The following is a 19,419-nucleotide window of genomic DNA, read 5'->3' as shown; positions in this document are numbered from 1 at the left end:
TTGCTTTTCAACAATCGTTATACAAGAATCTTTTGTTGTTAGTTGTTAGGAGTACTAAGTGACAAAAAAATATGATTTGTTTATTTTTTAAAGGTTATTCAGCTCCTCCAACACAAACAGCAGTGTTAGCCGCAGAGTTAGCCGCTAATGCCACATGCTAACTATCCAAAGCATCAGCCTCAACATTGACAAAAAAAAAAAAATGGTGCTTTTTATTTCACTGTCATTAATTGGCCACTCTGTGTAAACCAAAAGCTGAACAAATTAGTTTTGAAATGCAAAATAAAACCAGTAGATGCTAAATGACTTGTTCAGACTTGTTAGCCGTGTTAGCATGTTGGCCAGTGTGCGACATGCTAGCTAGCCAAAGCGTCAGCTTCAACACTGACAAAAAACAAAAACAAATGGTGCTTTTTGTTTCACTGTCATTAAATGGGCACTCCGTGTAAACCAAAAGTTAAACAAATTAGTTTTGAAATGCAAAATAAAGCCAGTAGATGCTAAATGACTTGTTCAGACTTGTTAGCCGTGTTAGCATGTTGGCCAATGTGCGACATGCTAGCTAGCCAAAGCGTCAGCCTCCTTTAATTATTTAATTCTTAAGAAAATAAAGAAAAAGGGGTAGAAAGAAGTAAAATTTACATCTGCCCCTAATTAACAAAAAAAAAAAGAATAATTAAAACAAATTAACTTAACACATGAAATCAAATGACCACTTTCAAATTGCGATCTCATTTCCGCTCTTGTCCTCTGAATGTGCTGAAACGGCGTTTCTGTCAACTGCCAATCGGCCCACCTTTCTCTGCGCGAGCTCCGCACACTCGCAGCTGACAACGAGGCGCTCCGTCGCAGCCACGCCGCCACAATACCTGCGCTTGACATCAAGTCGTGACACTGTGGTCAAAATGTATTCTTCGTTTGTTTGTGTGTGTCCCTTCCAGACGGATTGCTTCAACTACATCAAGATCCTTCTGCGAGCGAATGGCACGCATCTGTACGTGTGCGGAACGTACGCCTTCAGCCCCATCTGCGCTTACGTCGTAAGTGTCGAGCCGCTTCGTCTGCCGTGCTGCTGCACTCAAAAGTAATGAATATTTATTCATTAATTTATTTATTTACTTCTGTAATTGCAGGTTCATTGTTATGTTTTTTTTTAATTTTTTTATTTTGTAGCTTAAATGTCATTTTTATTTAGTCTTATTTTTTATTTTATTTTTGCTTTGTTTTTGTTCATGAATATTTATTTATTTATTTATTTTTGTAATTGCTGGTTCATTGTTATCATGCTTTTTTTATTTTGTAATTTAAATGTAGTTTTTATTTAGTATTATTTTTTTGTTAGTTTTTTTGTTTTGTTTTTGTCAATGGATATTTATTTATTTTATTCACGGTTGTTATTCATTTATTTATTTATTTATTTATTTTTGTAACTTGCAGGTTAACTGTTACACTTTTTTAACACAATGACAAACCGTTTACACAAAGTAGCACCTAAAAAAAAAACAAAAAAAACAACAACTTTGGCACTCCGAGCACCAACATCATGACCAACATTAAAATAACAAAATAGTGACAATCAAAGACGAGACAGAGGTTTTATTCTTTCTTATACGTATGTTAGTTATTATTATTATGCGTAGTTTGAATAGTAACAATGTGTGTACGTAAATATAGGAAATGACTTCAATCATGATTCTGTTAAGCTCTTTAGCACATGAAATTGAAACAAAATTGGCCTGAATCAATTTTGACAAAATGCAAACGTGCTGCGTTTTGAAGTCAATGTACAACTGAGCCGTACTTCTACTCTCATATTTGAGACGATGAATCGAGCCAGTCTTCATTTATGGCCTTTGAGAAGAATCCAACAAGAAATTGGCACAAAAAACAGACCAATAAATGATGTTGTGTGCGTTTTCTAGAACGCCGCCACCTTCTCTTTCGTCACAAGTCGGTCGGGCGCGATCGTCACCGAGGACGGACGCAGCCGCTGTCCTTTCAACCCGCACTACAGGTCCACCGCCATCATGGCCGGTACGTCTCCGTTGGCTTATTGAAAGGTTTGGATTGATTGGAAAAGTGATTTTCTTTTTATTTTCTTACGCCGCAGATGGAGAGCTGTACGCTGGCACGGTCAGCAATTTCCAGGGAAACGAGCCCATCATCTACAAGAGTCTCAGCCAAGGAAGCGCTCTCAAGACGGAAAACTCCCTCAATTGGCTTCAAGGTTTTTTTTAAGCTCTAAAGTTATTGATGTGTGATTAATATCAGATTTATTTTTTATTTTTTTGTATTGACACTTCATGGGTTTCTAACATAAGATTAGCAATTATATTAACTTTAGCCATGACGGTATAAAAATGTATTTTCATGTAATTTTATGCCCTTAAAAAACAAAAATAATAATAATAATAATTCCTGTGGAGGCAAACGACTCAAATTTGGTGGAATGACTCATGTAAGGTTTTTTTTTGTTTTGTTTTTGTTTTGTTTTTAAGACAATAAAGTAAAAATAAAGAAAATGTATCTTTGCCCAGATCTCCGATTATCTGAAAATCATGATCGGGACATCTATAATAATAATTAGGGGTGTGAATTGCCGAGTACCTGACGATTCGATTCGTATCACGATTCACAGGTCACGATTCGATTCGGTACCGATTAATCCCGATACGAATTTATAAGTCGATTGTTGCGATTTTTTTTCATTCAAATTTAGAAAATACTAATCAGTAAGCTTGTAGAGTGTAAGATTTATATGAAAATGTATGATTTATTTATCTGAAATTTCAGTCTTATAGAGGTTGTAATTTGTTTAATGTTTGAACAGCATTAAAATAAAATATTAAGGCTTAATGTTCCGTTCATATAACATTCTTCCATGCTTAAGGTGTGAATCCTAAAAAAAAAAAAAAAAAAAAAAAAAAAAAAAAAAAAAAAATCGATTTTGCCGATTATTGAATCGATTCGAGAACCGCGCGATGTAGTATCGCGATATATCGCCGAATCGATTTTTAACACCCCTAATAATAATAATAATAATGACAATAATAATAATAATAATAATAATAATAATACATGAATGTTAGTGGCAAATTCCAGATAAATTATGCAGGCAGTTGATGAATGCTTCTCTCAAAGAAAAAAAAAAGAAAAAAAGAATGCTTCTCTGAATCCGTCCTCCATTTTCAGATCCGGCCTTCGTGGGCTCCGCCTACATCCGGGAGAGCCTGCCCGAGGGCAACCCGGTGGGCGACGACGACAAGATTTACTTCTTCTTCAGCGAGGCGGGGAAGGAGTTTGACTTCTTTGACAACACGGTGGTGTCGCGGATCGCTCGCGTCTGCAAGGTGAGGTCGCGCTTGAAGGCGGACGCTCAAAATAAAGGAGCTTGTTTTTGTTTGTTTTTTTGGCCTCCTTCACATCTCCAACTCACATAAGGAGGGTGTCACAAGGGTGTCTTTAGGGTAATTACAGGTGCGCACACTATATATCACAGAGAAAATATGTGCTGTAACAACGTGAATCATACAGGACACAACTGGATGACGTTCAATTGAAGGATCCACTCAAAAACCTCATTTTGTGCGATTACCCGTTTGCATTTTCATTGATTTTTGTGCAGGGTTTTCCCAAACATTATTGAGCCAAAGCGCATGCATGTATACAAAAATAAAATAAAAAATCCCAGGCACGCCACCAAACAAATTCAATATGCACCTTCTGCCATCTAGTGGAAGATTATGTAATTGCACCGCCGGCCACTAGTATGGACATTTGAACAAATTTAATGATGTCATTATTGTATATTTTTAGAATGGCCAATGCAACCATAAAAATACATGTTAGCACTTTTTTTAATAGTTATTTATTTATTATTTATTTATTTATGTATTTTTTTTTAGAGAGAAAAATGTTGATGATTATTTTATTTTTTACAATTTTTACTGCTTTTATTTATTTATTTATTTTTATTTATTTTTTTAGAGAGAAAAATGTTTGTTGACGAAATTATTCTTGATGTTTTTTTTACAGTTTTAACCACTTTTTTTTTATTATTTTTTTTTAATTTATTTTTTAGAGAGAAAAATGTTTGTTGACAAAATTATTTTTAACAATTTTTAACAATTATTATTGTTTGTTTGTTTTTTACAGTTTTAACCACTTTTCTTTTTTATTATTATTATTTGTATTTATTTTTTAGAGACAGAAAAATGTTGACGAAATTATTTTGGTTGATTTTTTTTTACAGTTTTAACCACTTTTCTTTTTTTATTAGTATTTTTTTTCTTTATTTTTGTTTTAGAGAGTAAATGTTTGCTGCCGCAATTATTTTTGTTGCCGATTTATTTTTTTCCCTCTTTCCGATTCCACCTGCTTCTGCTCAGCCCTCTGTCGTGTCACTCTCAACACTCGAGACGAGGATCAAAATCTTGACGACGGCGGCGCGTGCGTGCGTACTTTTGCTTTTTTTTGCAGGGCGACCTGGGCGGCGAGCGGGTCCTGCAGAAGAAGTGGACCACCTTCCTCAAGGCGCAGCTGTTGTGCTCGCTGCCCGACGACGGCTTCCCCTTCAACATCATCCAGGACATGTTTGTGCTGACGCCCGGCGCGGACGACTGGAAGAAGACCGTCTTCTACGGCGTCTTCACCTCTCAGTGGTGAGTGAGCGCCACCGTCTGGGGGAAAAAAAAAAAAAAAAAGGATCACAAAAGCAAAGTTCTCTAAGAGTTAATTGCCGTTTGTTTTTTTTGTTTTTTTTAATCGACAGGTACAACGGCGCCTCGGGAACGTCTGCCGTGTGCTCCTTCACGATGGAGCAGGTGGAGAAAGCGTTCGGCGGCCGATACCGCGAAGTCAACCGGGAAACTCAGCAGTGGTACACGTACAACCATCCCGTCCCCGAACCCCGGCCTGGAGCGGTGAGTCCCTCTGCTGGACAACACGTGCGCTGCATTCATAGCCAATTTTAAACACTCAATCTTGCTTAGTTTGAGCAACTTGGCAGACTGCCCAAGCATTTTTTTTTCCCATCTCAAAAACACCTATTAACTTTTTCACTGGCAGCCATTTTCACTGAAGCAACCCCTTTTGCTCCTTCCTGTCTGTTTTATTGGATTTTGACCGATTTTGCAAGGTCCACAGAATGTTCTGTTCTATTGCTATAAAAACATGGAACCCACCAAAAACGTATCAGGAAAAAAAGTACATTTGTATCCGTTTCAATTTTGCAGCAATTAGCATTAGAATATTGCTAAGTTTCTGATCTCTTATACTCTTCTGTCACCTGCTGGCCGTTTTTTGCAATAACTACCATTTCTTTAAACAACCTCTTCATGTCCGAAGCTCTCTCTTTATGCTTTAGCATTAAAAAGAAAAGAAAAAAAAGAGAAAAACGTATAAATATGTTTTTGGGAGTGAAGAACAAAGTATTGAAAAACTTATTTATACGTCTTTGGGTTTGAATGAGTTAATAAATGTCGCTACTTTTTTTCCCAACTCACAATGTGATCATACAGATATTTCATATGTCAATGTTTTATGTTTTTAAAGTTGAAGTTGTGTGATAAAGCAAACGGCTTAGATCAGTAAACCGTTTTGGTGAAAATCCCCATGAAAAAAAAAGTTGTCTGCGCCGCGCACTTGTGACATAACACGACATTATGTCACGCAGCAGCTTGTCTGCTATAATAATAAGACATAATCCAGCCTCTGTCAACTTTGTGTTTTTTTTAACGCCTCAACTTGCAAATAATAATCATTTGTACTTCCTGGAAGGAGCTTGCGATGGGATTAAAAACAAAGAGAGAGGCGCGGTACATTTCCACTTGATTACGCTTTGTCGTCTGCGTCTGTTTCTTACGCACGCTACTGGAAAAAAAAAAAAAAAAAAAAAAAAATAGAGTGTCAACAAAAGTCATCCAACCCACCAAAACAACGTCAGCAGCCAAATTGTTTGGCTATGCTAGCTAGCATTTAGCTAATTTTTTTTTTTTTCATGAATTTGAGAGGCTTCAAGCTGTTTACTGTTCAAAACGAGATTTACACTTTTTTTTGTGCATTTAAAACAAACACTTAGCTTAGCCTTTCAGTCCACAAGCTAAGTGCTAATGCTAATTAGCATCTATGTGGCATGAAGTGCTGTAACCCATCCAACAATTGGATTCATCGCAAATACATGCAGCATCACTGGAAAAGACAATATAGCCGTATTCGCAGCCGTATTTATCCTCTGCGAAGAACGATTCGACTCTCAACTCAACTTTATTTATAAAGAACGTGAGAACAAGCATTGCCGTGTTCAAAGTGTCGAGCATGTAACGTGCGGTAAAGAATAAGATCCGGAAAACAAGAACAAAACAAACATTGTTAGTAAGTAGACAAGTGAATACAATTTGCATCAATAAATTCATAACAAGAAGTAGGTAAGTCAATAAATAAATAAATACATAAATAAATAAATAAACACAAAAAAAGAAAATGAAAAAAAATCAATAAATAAACTAACGTTAGTTTTAAGCACTGAGGAGCTGAAAATCGCTATCTACCAACTTGTAAAATACAACAATTTTTTTTTTTTTTTTTTACAGGTTTTTGGTGGCAGACCAGGGTTAATTATAGTTTTGGAATTTTTTTGTTAATTTTGATTTTGTTTTTTGTTTTTTAAATTTAGTTAGTTTGAATTAGTTTTTTGGGTGGTTCTGTTAGTTTTTTATCAGTTTTAGTTATTTAATGAATGCTTTGTTTTAGTTTTAGTTTCAGTATTAGTTTTAGTTTTTTTTTGTTAGTTTTAATTAACTACGATAACCTTGATCGTATGCCAGCTCAAACATGGGATTATTGTGTTTTTTATATATATATATTTTTTGAACAATTTATACCAAAATTACCGTCAACAGGAATAACTGACGAGGAGCGCCGTTGACGTCAATTGCCGTCAATGGCATTTTTTTTCATGGAAATGGGTGGAGAAAAGGCCAGAAGATGGCAGTCTTGGGTCTCTTTTTGTGTGCAGATGCATGTGAAGTTGAGAACATTACGGATGTCTGAAAATTTGACCGTTACGTTCAGCTTGAGATTGATCAAAGAGCGTCACAAAAGCGGGAAAAGGTGCTCATGCAAGACTTAAACGAAGGACATTTTTACTATAATTATGCTGTAGTTAGTTTTATTTTATTTTGTTAATGTAAAATGTAGTTTCAATTAGTTTTCGTTTTCATTTCGTTAACAAAATTGCTTTTTGAATTTTAGTTTAGTTTTTTTTTTTTTTTTTTTTTTTTGAAATTAGTATTACTTATCTAAATTAACCTGAATTTATTTTCATTCACTTTAACTACCAAAACATAAATGTCCGTACTTTTCAGCGTGCTTATGTGATGTTTGTGTATGATCGATTCCATTCATCAATACAAGAGAAATTTCTGCAAAGATGGCTGATTTAAAGAGAAATCTTTTTTTTTTTTTTTTTTTTTTTTTTTTTTTTTTTTTTTTTTCCCCCTCTCGCCATTGTTAGTGCATCACGAACGCGTCCCGCAAACAAGGCGTCGTGTCGTCGCTGCACATGCCGGACAAGGTGCTGAATTTCGTCAAGGACCACTTCCTGATGGACAACGTTCTGCGCAGCCAACCGCTGCTGCTCAAGCGCCACGCGCGCTACACGCAGATCGCCGTCCACCGCGTGGCGGCGGCGCGCCAGGCCTACCACGTGCTCTTCATCGGCACAGGTGAGCGACCGAAAAGCGCTCATGTAATCGCGTTAAAAAGTACACGTTGTGTCAAACGTCGACTTTTAACGCTTCCCTTCACAAGAATGTCAAAGATGAATACAGTGGCGCCTTCAGGCGGTTTTTTCGCTTTGACTTGTCAGCAAAAATTTGCCGGCTGTGAACGATGGTTGCAATATTTTTTAGTTCATTTACTTCACTTCGTTTTAATTAGTTTTTAGGGCAATTTTGTGACTTTTTATTGTTTGTTTATTTTTTGAAAATGCTGCGTTTTAGTTTTTATTCGATTTAGTATTAGTTGAAGCTATTTTTTTGATGTATGGGGTATTTTTCAAGTGCAAGATATTTTTAAAAAAAAGATCATTAATTATCAGTACTTTGTAATAAAGTGCAGTAAATAATTCTGTACAGCAATATTGACATCCATACATTTAAAATGAGGCTCAAAAGGGCATTTTCAATATAATTATGATTCATTTTTATAGTTTTATTGGTTTGGAAATGTAAATTCTATGCAAAATATAAAATAAAAGTGAAAGAAATAAAAAAATAAAAGTTAAGAAGGAAAATAATTCTTTGTAAATTATTTTTAGTTTTCTAAATGTTAGATGGAGGTTCAGTTAAATTTTATTTTTTAAAAGCATTTTTGTTTTTATTTTATTTTGCCAACAAAAATGTTTAGGTTTTTTTTAATTGTAGTTTAAGTTATATTGTTTTTATTTACTCTAAAAACCTTATGAAGGATAGTGAAAATTCTGTTTAAAAAAAAAAAGGCTTACCCACCTACAAAATAAAATAAATAAATACAAACATATTGTTTATCATCTGCAGAGCGGGTAATATTACTGCCGTTTGCTGAGGATCTGTCACCATATGTCTGATTTATACTGCCCCCCCGGTGGCTAAATTTTGCTCACCAGAAGGAGCAGCACAATATCTGTTGAATTGAAACAAAAAAAAAAATGTGTCAAAAAAGCTTGGATTTCTTTACATTCCATTTAGCAAATACAAATTAGGGAATGAAGATTTTAGATAAGTGTTTTGAGTTTAGAAATTTAGGTTGTATCTCAAGGCACTACTGTATTTAAAAAAAAAAAATGCTGCATTTGTAGAACTGTCCCAATTTGTTGTCGTCATTTGTTGTCAAAGTTACCCTGGCGACTCTTATTTACAAACATGATGAAGAGGTCTTTTTTTTATTGATTTTTTTTCAGTAAAAATCAAAAAAAGTTGTGTCTTGATTTGCAGATGACGGGCGACTCCATAAAGCCTTGAGTGTGAAGAACAAGATGCACGTCATCGAGGAGCTGCTGCTCTTCCGGGACTCGCAGCCCGTGCAGAACATCCAGCTGGACTCGGAGAAGGTAACGCTCGCTCGCTCTTGCGCAATAACAAGCGCGGCGAACGCATTCGTCGCCGATTTGGCTGCTCGATGAGGCGCGAGAGACGACGGGCGAAAAAAGGAAGCGCTCGCGTTAAACGAGCTCGTTACACGCGCGAGGGAACGACTGCAAACAGCTGGATGTGGGAAATTCAGACACAACATACTGCAGAGAAAAGAAAAAAAAGTCTACACACCCCTGCTGAAAAGAATCGGAATCAAAAGAAGGGGAAGCCTGGCGGTTTGCGAGTTAGCGCGCCAATTTTCTTAGAAGGGGAAACGATGGGGATGGAGGAAGGAGGAGCCATTTTTGTGTGGCATCAAAACTTTTTCCACCATGAATGTAAACTTAAAAAAAAAAATACAAACTAAAAAGAAACCATTAAAATATTGTGGTTGCACAAGTGTGCACACCCCCTTATAACTGGGATGTGGCCGTGCACATTCAATCTCATCTTAAATGGGAGTCAGCACACACCCGACACCATTTAAAGTGACTCTGATGAAGTTCAGAAGTTCTAGTAGGCTTTTTTTTTTCTTTTTTTTTTTTACATTTTTAGCCGAAATCAAATCCAGCCTTGGTGTCATCGGAAAATAAGAAAATCTCCTAAACACATCTTGCCATAATTCCAAAAATGTTGTTTTTTTTCAGCATTTTGTGTTTATATTTCATCTTGTTCATGATTTTTTTTTCTGTGTCGTTACCTAAAAGTGTATAAAAAAAAAGTCTACACACCCCTGTTGAAAAGAATCAGAATGAAAAGAAGGGGAAGCCTGGCGGTTTGCTAGTTAGTGCGCCAATTTTCTTAGAAGGGGAAAAATTGGGAAGGAGGAGCCAGTTTTGTGTGGCATAAAACTTTTTCCACCATAAATGTAAACTAGAAAATACAAACTAAAAAGAAACCATCAAAATATTGTGGTTGCACAAGTGTGCACACCCTCCGGCCATGTTGAGAATTTACCAAGCACATCCAAACTCATCTTAAAATGATACTTTACTTATTTGGCCATTTTTGGCAGTCAAACATGAATATTTTGCCTATAATAAATTTGATATTTTCATTATTTTTCACGTACAATTAGTACCTTTAAAAACACATTTTGCAACTTGCTGTTGACTGGAAATAACATCACAAAGGGCTCAGGTAACCAATCACAGCTCACCTGTTTTCTAGGTTTGGTCATGTGACATTCACAAGCTGAGCTGTGATTGGTCGTTACCAGCCTGAGCCTTTTGTGATGTCATTTTCAGTCGACAGCAAGTTGCAAAATGAGTTTTTAAATGTACTAATTGGACATGAAAAATAATGAAAATACCAAATTTATTATCGGTAAAATATTAATGTTTGACTGCCAAAAAAGGCTAAATAAGTCAAGTATCCCTTTTATATGGGAGTCAGCACACACCTGACAACATTTAAAGAGATTCTGATGAAGCTCTGAAGTTCTAGTAGGCTTTTTCTGTGTTTTTTTTGTTTTGTTAAGTATTTATCTCATTATTTTTTTTGTATATGTGTATAGAATATTTATATATATGTGTGTATATATATATATATTAGGGGTGTTTAAAAAATCGATTCGGCGATATATCGCGATACTACATCGCGCGATTCTCAAATCGATTCAATAAAAAACATCGATTTTTTTTATTTTTTATTTTATTTTATTTTATTTTATTTTATTTTATTTTTTTTATTTTTTTTTAAAAGAGCTCAAAATTGTTCATTCGGTAGTCTTACCGATTCAACGTCTTATCATCATTGCCTTTTTTTTGTGTGTGTGTGTGAATCGATTTTTAAACTTCCATTTTTAATGGAAAAATATTCAACAAAATGTCTGACTTCGGGTTAGCATTCACACCTGAGCATGGAAGAATGTTATATGAACGGAACATTAAGCCTTAATATTTTATTTTAATGCTGTTCAAACATGAAACAGATTACAACCTCTATAAGACTGAAATTTCAGATAAATAAATAATACATTTTCATATAAATCTTACACTCTACAAGCTTACTGATTAGTATTTTCTAAATTTGAATGAAAAAAAATCGCAACAATCGACTTATAAATTCGTATCGGGATTAATCGGTATCGAATCGAATCGTGACCTGTGAATCGTGATATGAATCGAATCGTCAGGTACTAGACAATTCACACCCCTAATATATATATATATATATATATATATATATATATATATATATATATATATATATATATATATATATATATATATATATATATAATTCTAGTTTTGGTGTGAAACTTTCTTCTTCTTTTGGGGTCTTAACAAAAACTAATTAGGAAGCACCCAGCAACTGATATTTTCCTCCCACTTATTTTTTTTGTTGCCACCTCCTTCCCTTGCCAGGGTCTCCTGTATGTCTCCACTTTCTCGGAAGTGGTGGAGGTCCCGCTGGCGAACTGCAGCAATTACCCGAGCTGCGGGGAGTGCATCCTCTCCAGGGACCCGTACTGCGCCTGGAACGGCCGACAGTGCCTTGACGTCAGACACGCTCCGCCAAGCAAGTACGCGCCCTTCTGCTGCGGTCTTCTTTTTTTTTTTTCCTCTCTCCAACTCGCGCCCTGAAGGCCGACATTTATACGAGTAACAGGAAAGTTGTGTTTTTACGGCACTGTTTGTTTTTGTTTTGTTTTGTTTTGTTTTTTCCCCAGCGTGCTGCAGCAGGATGTGGACAATGCAGACGCTTCAGCTGTGTGCAACAAGACAACGACGAGCGCTCGCTTTGCCAAGTCTGCGCATGCACGTAAGTCGGGTGAAAGAGTCGCGCAACTTCCACGTTGGCTTCAAAACGTCCGCGGTAGATACTAAAAATACATTTGGACATAGCCAACAATGCTATTTATAAAAAAAAAAAAAAAGAAAAGAAAAATGGTGACAAACACTACTTATAAAATGTTTGGGGGTTTTTTAATAGCAAAATTCATAATTTTAATACAATTTCAAGATTAGCAAAGACATACATTTACAGCTGAAATAGTAAGAGAATTTCTTTTCATAGAAAATTTTTTTTTCCTGAACTTTCTGTTTAGTGGGGCCGGCCAGTTCATCTCACTTAGGACCGCATAAATATATATGATATTTAATTCCATTTATATATTTATTTTTGTGTTTATTTCCACAATTATTTGTATTTTTTCAAATCAGATTTGTATTTATTTTTACTTTTAATTCTCTATTTACGTATATATATTTTTGTTGTTTTTATATTTAATTTTTTGTTATATTTTGTTCATCTTTTTTTATTTTCACTATTATGTATGCAGCATAAATAAATACGAGAGTAGAGCGTTTTTATTTATTGATTGATATTTAATTCTATTTGTATTTTATTTCCACAATTATTTTTATTTTTTCAATCTGATTTTTTTTTAGTTTTGTATTTATTTTTTACTTTTAACTACTTATTTACGTACATATAGTTTTGTTTTTATTTCCATGTAGATGATTTTGTTATGATTATTTTTTTGTAATTATATTTTGTAAACACTCTTTATTTTTACTTTTTTATTTTTTTTTAATACATTTGTGGTCCTCTGTACTCAAATGTTACTACAGATTCTGTTTTTGCTCAGTGGAGATGCTAAAAAAAAAAAAAAAAAATTAAATAATAATAATAATAATAATAATAACAATAAAGCACCTTTAACAGAAATCATTGATGTAGCTGTGTAACTGTTTGATTGATTGGGTTTTGCCATTTCTAAAATGTTTAAAAAAAAAAAAAAGTGTCTGACTTTGCGTCGCTCCTCTCGGCAGGGCCGGCGCCGCCCTGCCAGGTGATCGTCATCCCCGCCAACACCTTCCGAGTGCTCCCTTGCGAGCTGCGCTCCAACCTGGCCCGCCGCCTGTGGCTGTCGAGCGAGACGTCGGCCCGCTCGCACTTCCCCGCCGGCTCGGACGGCGGCCTGGCGGTGGTGGCGCGGGCCGGCGCCCAGCACACGTACGAGTGCTGGTCGCTGGAGGAAGGCTTCCGCCAGCTGCTGGCCAACTACTGCGTGCGGGGCCAGGCCGAGCGCGAGGCCGGCGCCGGCGGCATCGGGGTCCCGCCCGCCTCCTCCTCCTCGCAGGACCACGTGGTCATCCCGCCCATCTCGCCGCAGATCGACGCCAAGACGTACCGGAACGAGCTGATCGTGGTGTGCGCCCTCCTCGCCTTCTCCCTGCTCGTCTTCTCGCTCTTCGCCGTCTACCGGAACCGCGAGCGCGTCAAGTCGGCGCTGAAGGAGGGCGAGTGCCCCGGCGCGCGGCAGAAGAAGGCGCGGGCGGCGGCCAAGCCCGCCGAGAACTTGCCGCTCAACGGCAACGCCGCCGCCGCCGCCGCCTCGCCGGCCGACCACCGGGGCTACCGGACGCTGCGCGACAACTCGGCGTGCGGGACGCCGCCGGAGAACGGCCGCCGCCAGTCGGACGAGAGCCGCGCGGAGATCTCGGACGACGCCGGCCCGCGACCTCGCGTCCGGCTGGGCTCGGAGATTAAAGACTCGGTGGTGTGAAGGCGAGCGAACGCGCGGTCGTCATCGTCATCGTCGTCATCACTCGCTCACCACTTTTTTTTTTTTTTTTTTTTGCACTTTGTCGTCGTTTGTGCTCTTCCTGTTTGGTCCGTCCACGTTTGTTTTTGTGCATTCGGATACGCACTTCAGACGTTTGGTGCTGTGCAGAACAGAATGTTCGTTGCGACCTCCGCCAAGGCCAAAATAAGGAAGTCAAAAAGCAAGGTGAGACTCCCACTGATCTATATATAAATATACGCACCTGGATAGCCGATAGGCCCAAAACTTTTGAGCAAGGTGATTTTAGTGAACTAAAATTAACCAAAAAAAAATGTAATTCAAAAAACAATTTCGTTTATGGAATAAAATAAAAATGAAAAAAACTAACTGAAGCTACATTTCATGTTTCCAAAACAAATTAAAACTATAATTATAGCAAAAAATGTCCTTTGTTTTTCATCTTTGGTAATTAATTTAATCCATGAGCCTTTGGGGTTGTTTTTAAATGTGATTTTTAGTCGATTTATTTTGATATTAACCGGAATAAGGACGTTTGAAAGTGTGTCACACGGAAGTGACATCATCGAGCAGCAGCCAATAGAAAAGCACCTTCAGATACACATAAAAAAAACTCAAACTAATACTGAAACTAACTAAAACGAAGCATTTATTAAATAACTAAAACGAATAAAAACTAACAAAACCACCCTGAAAACTCATTTAAAAACTCACTCAATTCAAAACTAACTCCAATGAAAAATTCCAAAACTATAATGACCCTGCTTTTGAGGTCGCGAGGTCGCCATATTGCTCCTCCCAAGAAACCTTTCTCGCCATACCGTCTGATACATTTACAATATCGAAATTGGAGAACATTTGAGGCAGCACTTTGTAGAAACAGCACAAGTGATGGTGTTTTAAATGGATTAAACATAAACAACAATTTTACAACTTGCCTTAAATACATGTACAAATTATATGCTTCATGATGTTTAGTGCAGGAGGAAACTTTTACATTTTTTTTAAATTAAAGAATTATAACTGTAATTCAAAAAAAGATTCCACTGCCAAATCTAATATTGGGGTCCAAGGAACTGAGCGATAAAAGAAAAGCAGCACATACCGTCCACCTATTATTATTATTATTATTATTTTATTTTATTAATTTTTTTACTTGTTAAAAAAAATCGTGACCACTCCGGGACAAACCCCACACTCCATCTCCAGCCTGTATATGTCTCATCTGTACATACACCGAATATATTTACAGTAGTCTGCTCGCGAGGTGGGAGGAGCAAGATGGCCGCCCCGCGACTTCAACGTCTCGCACTGGCGTGCGCGGGGCTATCGGCTATCCAGTCCTATGTACAGGTCAGTGGACACCCCTTACGAGCTGTCACCCGTGACGAACATCGCACGCACGAAAAGCGCAGCTTCGCTCACTTCCGTCCGTCATCGTTACGTTTTTGACGAACGTGTTGACGCTCCCAGATGAGACGTCTCGCAGTTGCTTTTATTTGTCGTCGCTGAGGCTATGCACGACCTGCTGCACTGTAGCAAGATCAACTCGCAACACATCAGGTCAGGATGACAGGCGAGAGGGCAAATAATAATAATAATAATAATAATAATAATAAAAAACGCCTCATTCACTTTCCTCATTTTCACACCGAAGACTAAAATGTAACGATTTGTGTTTAAGTCACTCAGAGAAAACTTGGCATGGGCGGAAATCATTCTAAAATGTCGACAAAAATATCACCATTTTGGCAATTAACAGCTCTGAAACGTAATATTTTACTCTCTAAATTACAAATAAACAATTGAATATAATCAAAATGTAGTACGACAGTAAAAGTACTTCCTCAGAAAATAATAGCTAGCATGCTAGCTAGCTCATTATCTCGCGCCTTGAGGTACGAGCGACCCAACTCACGAGTTGTTCGAGATACGAGTAGTGCTGTCACTATCAAATATTCAATCAAATAATCGACAAATTTGATTCATTTTAATTTTAAAGTGTATTAACTTACAAAAGCAATTTTAAAGTGTGTTACACAACAATTTTCCATTTAAAAAATGGCACCAAATGATAATTTGATCATAGATTACTTCTCAATTAATTTTGACAGCTTTAGATACAAGGTACCATTTGGATCATGTTTTTGCTTTTAGTTGTGAGCGCGCCCTTGAGATAAGAGCGCTGTTTGGGTCACAGTAAACACAATTCAACTCACTTAGCGATAAGCAGCAGTTCAAGTAGTGAATATTTCGTAAAAAATAAAAGTTACAAGATGTTTAATTCCACTGCAAGTGAAGTTCCATGTCAAACATAAAACAAGAAGCACATGTTGCCGCTAGCTTAATGCTAACATGAATGCAAAATGTCATTAACATGCTAGTGTAATGCTAGCATGAATGGAAAATGCAATTAACATGCTAGTCTAATGCTAACATGAATGGAAAATGCCATTAACATGCTAGTGTAATGCTAACACGAATGGAAAATGCCAGCAATACGTTAGCTTAATGCTAACATGAATGGAAGTTGGAAAACGCCATTAACACGCTAGCTTAATGCTATCATGAATGGAAAATTCCATTAACACTCTAGCTTAATGCTAACATGAATGGAAAATTCCATTAACACGCCAGCTTAATGCTAACATGAATGGAAAATGGCATTACGTGCTAGCTTAACGCTAACATAAATGGTAAATGCCATTAACGTGCTAGCTTAATGCTAACATAAATGGTAAATGCCATTAACACGCTAGCTTAACGCTACCATGAATGGAAAATGCCATTAACACGCTAGCTTAACGCTAACATGAATGGAAAATGCCATTAACATGCTAGCTTGATGTTCACATGAATGAAAAATGCCATTAACATGCTAGCTTGATGCTAACATGAATGGAAAATACCATTAACATGATTAGCTTAACGCTAATATGACTGGAAAATGCCATTAACATGATTAGCTTAACGCTAATATGAATGGAAAATGCCATTAACATGCTTAGCTTAACGCTAACATGAATGGAAGACACCGTTAACACGCTAGCTTAACGCTAAAATGAATGGAAAACACCATTAACACGCTAGCTTAATGCTAACATGAATGGAAAATGCCTTTTACCTGCTAGCTTAACGCTAACATGAATGGAAAATGCCATTAACATGCTTAGCTTAACGCTAACATGAATGGAAAATGCCATTAACATGCTTAGCTTAACGCTAACATGAATGGAAAATGCCATTAACATGCTTAGCTTAAAAGTCACATCAACCAAAACATCCACCTCGATTGTAACGCACCAAAAAAACTGAAAAATATTCATCTTGATCTAAAATATTGCTTTTGTTTGTTTTGCCCCAATACATGACATAACAAAGGGATTAAAGCAGCACGTTCAGGTATGGGAAGTCGGCCGTCTATGCAAAAAAAAAAAAAAAAAAGCACATCATGACAAGTGACATCATCTCGTAAGCACAATTGCGCAATCATCAGCGACACTTGCAGCGCTCGCTCATGCAATAATAACTGTACAGTATGTACTGTATGCAGGTAACACGCCATTCTCGAGGGTCCAATACAGTCAAAATATATATATGGCCAAATGGATGTTTATTGTTTTGGGGTTTTTTCATGTTTGCAAAGGGAAATATAATCCATCTTTTTGTGTTTTCATGTTCTGCTTGCGTCTCAAACCTCATTGAAAGAAAATAACTTTTGTTCTTATACACGCAAAGGTTGACTAATCACAATCAGTCATGCAGCATAATTGTTCACGGGCATTGTCTTTTTTGTTTTTTTGTTTTTTTTAATTATTTAAACTCACGACTTTGACATTCAATCTGCCTTTTTTTTGTGGTGGGGGGGATAAGCGTTATGATGATGCCTTTTTGGGGGACCCTCTTGGGATCTTCGCACTATAACTTAACCAGGTAACCGACCACAACAGCTGGAAGGTCACTGCTTTGACATAAGAGTACGTCACCATTATTTCATTAGTCACCATCGTACGGGCAGTTGGCTCATGAGGCGTTTTTTTTTTTGTGTTGTTTTCGTTTGCACGTCAGCGGATCCGGACTCCACCAGGGACGCCATTGTTGTGGTGTAGCAAACAAATTAAAACCGCTGGCTCATTTGAACATGTCAAATGTTGGTGGCTTGGGAAATATTTAAAAAAAAAAAAAAGTTTGAAAAATATTCTTTGACAGCGACAGCCAAGACACAAAAAAATAAATAAAAAATCAATGCACACCACTATCAAGCAAATAGTTTGTACACTGGCGCCTTGATATACAAGTGACTCGACTTAAGAGTTTTTTTTTTTAAGATGTGAGCAGGGCTGGACTGGTCCAAACAAAAATCGGCCCTGACATTTTGACTTAGGCACGCCGGATCAGCCCAAAACTAGCACGTAGTTCTGCCATTGATGATGTTTCAGTGTTGCTATCTATATTTGATATTGATGAATGGACTGGTCGCTCTAAATTGTGGGCCAGTAAAATGTAGGAAAATAATCATTCAAAAAGCACTGCATCGAACCCAAAACAGGCCGGCCCATCGGGCATCTTCCCTGTATGCCAGATGGCCAGTCCAGCCCCGGATATGAGTAATCGTTCCGGTTTTTTTTTTTTTTTTTTTTTTTTTTTTTTTTTTTTTGCCTTGACTTGGAAGCAAAAATCTGATATGAGCACTGTTGAACTTTACTGTCAAAACAAACCTGTATTTTAACAAAAACAGAATTATGCCTTAACAGCCACTAGCTTAATGCTAACACACAATGGGGAAAACCATAGACAGGCTAACAAAACTAGAATCGTTGTTGCACCTTTAAATACACGGATATTTGAGCACAAATGAAACATGTCGTCAGACAATATAACAATAGCACCAGGCGTATATTCTTTTTCCTGTGCGAAGAACATTTTACGAGAGGTTTAATTCATCGCATTTCCTTTTGTTTCAATAGGGAAAAAGGATTTGAGATTTGAGGTTTTTGAGTTACAAGCGTGATCATGGGACGAATTACACTTGTTATCTCAAGGCGCCACTGCAATTCACTCACAACATGACTTTAGTGTGAAATCTGTTTAGTTGGACACAAAACTATTTTTTAATGAAAACGTGAGTACACCTTCTGCCACCTAGTGGAAGAGCATTTAATTGTTCTGCCTGTCATTATTGGTCGCTGGGATGGAACATGATACATTTGTAATAATGAAATAGTCATTTTTGGACCAATTAAGTGGAGTTGGATAATTTACCATGGCACATCTCAAGGCACAGTTAAGAAAATGAACCACTTATTATTATATCAGGCCTTTTAATGTACCGTAACGGAAAAAGGTCTTTATGTACATGTTTTGTAAATTCAGCTGCCAGTGTGTAAAAAAAAAAAAAAAAAAAAAAAAGTATTTTTTTTGTATTATAATTCACTGTTGTTTTACTTCATTTCTTTTGTATTGCATATAAGAAAAGGCACTTTATTTTCATTTTCCAAATAAAGATCAAACCGATACTTTCTTAAAAGTTTGAATGTGTCGTGAAATTGTGTGTGAAATGGTGCGTGTTGTTGGCGGAAGTAGCAATTGGTGACGTCACATGAAAACGCTCCAAAAGGTTACCTGAAGTGGAATTAATGTTCAATGTCAACTTTTTTTTTTTTGTGCGTGTGTAATTCTGGTCACTGTTTTTTTAAAGCGCTATGTCATTTAAAAAAAAAAAAAAAAAAGAAGAAAAAAACTAGTAAATTTTCCACGAACGTTAGGGCTTCACCG

At 36.9% G+C, this 19,419-nt stretch overlaps 1 protein-coding gene across 4 annotated transcripts in view; it reads left to right on the top strand.

Moving 5' to 3' along the window:
* sema4ba (sema domain, immunoglobulin domain (Ig), transmembrane domain (TM) and short cytoplasmic domain, (semaphorin) 4Ba) overlaps positions 1–19,160 on the top strand; it is a 109,261-nt gene extending 90,101 nt beyond the window's left edge. For all 4 annotated transcript variants that reach the window (XM_077517640.1, XM_077517639.1, XM_077517636.1 and 1 more), the window contains 11 exons: positions 942–1,040; positions 1,923–2,034; positions 2,111–2,227; positions 3,193–3,350; positions 4,480–4,661; positions 4,772–4,922; positions 7,514–7,724; positions 8,973–9,088; positions 11,480–11,637; positions 11,785–11,876; positions 12,890–19,160. In XM_077517640.1, the coding sequence (XP_077373766.1) occupies positions 942–1,040; positions 1,923–2,034; positions 2,111–2,227; positions 3,193–3,350; positions 4,480–4,661; positions 4,772–4,922; positions 7,514–7,724; positions 8,973–9,088; positions 11,480–11,637; positions 11,785–11,876; positions 12,890–13,626 (2,133 nt within the window). In that variant the 3' untranslated portion in view covers positions 13,627–19,160. The remainder of the gene's footprint in view (positions 1–941; positions 1,041–1,922; positions 2,035–2,110; positions 2,228–3,192; positions 3,351–4,479; positions 4,662–4,771; positions 4,923–7,513; positions 7,725–8,972; positions 9,089–11,479; positions 11,638–11,784; positions 11,877–12,889) is intronic.
* Positions 19,161–19,419: the final 259 nt, after the last annotated feature.

This window comes from Festucalex cinctus, chromosome 3 (assembly GCF_051991245.1).
Source record: "Festucalex cinctus isolate MCC-2025b chromosome 3, RoL_Fcin_1.0, whole genome shotgun sequence".
NCBI classification, from domain to species: Eukaryota; Metazoa; Chordata; class Actinopteri; order Syngnathiformes; family Syngnathidae; genus Festucalex; species Festucalex cinctus.
The sequence above is the reverse complement of the archived record's forward strand: the minus strand, read 5'-3'. Positions and strand labels throughout refer to the sequence as shown.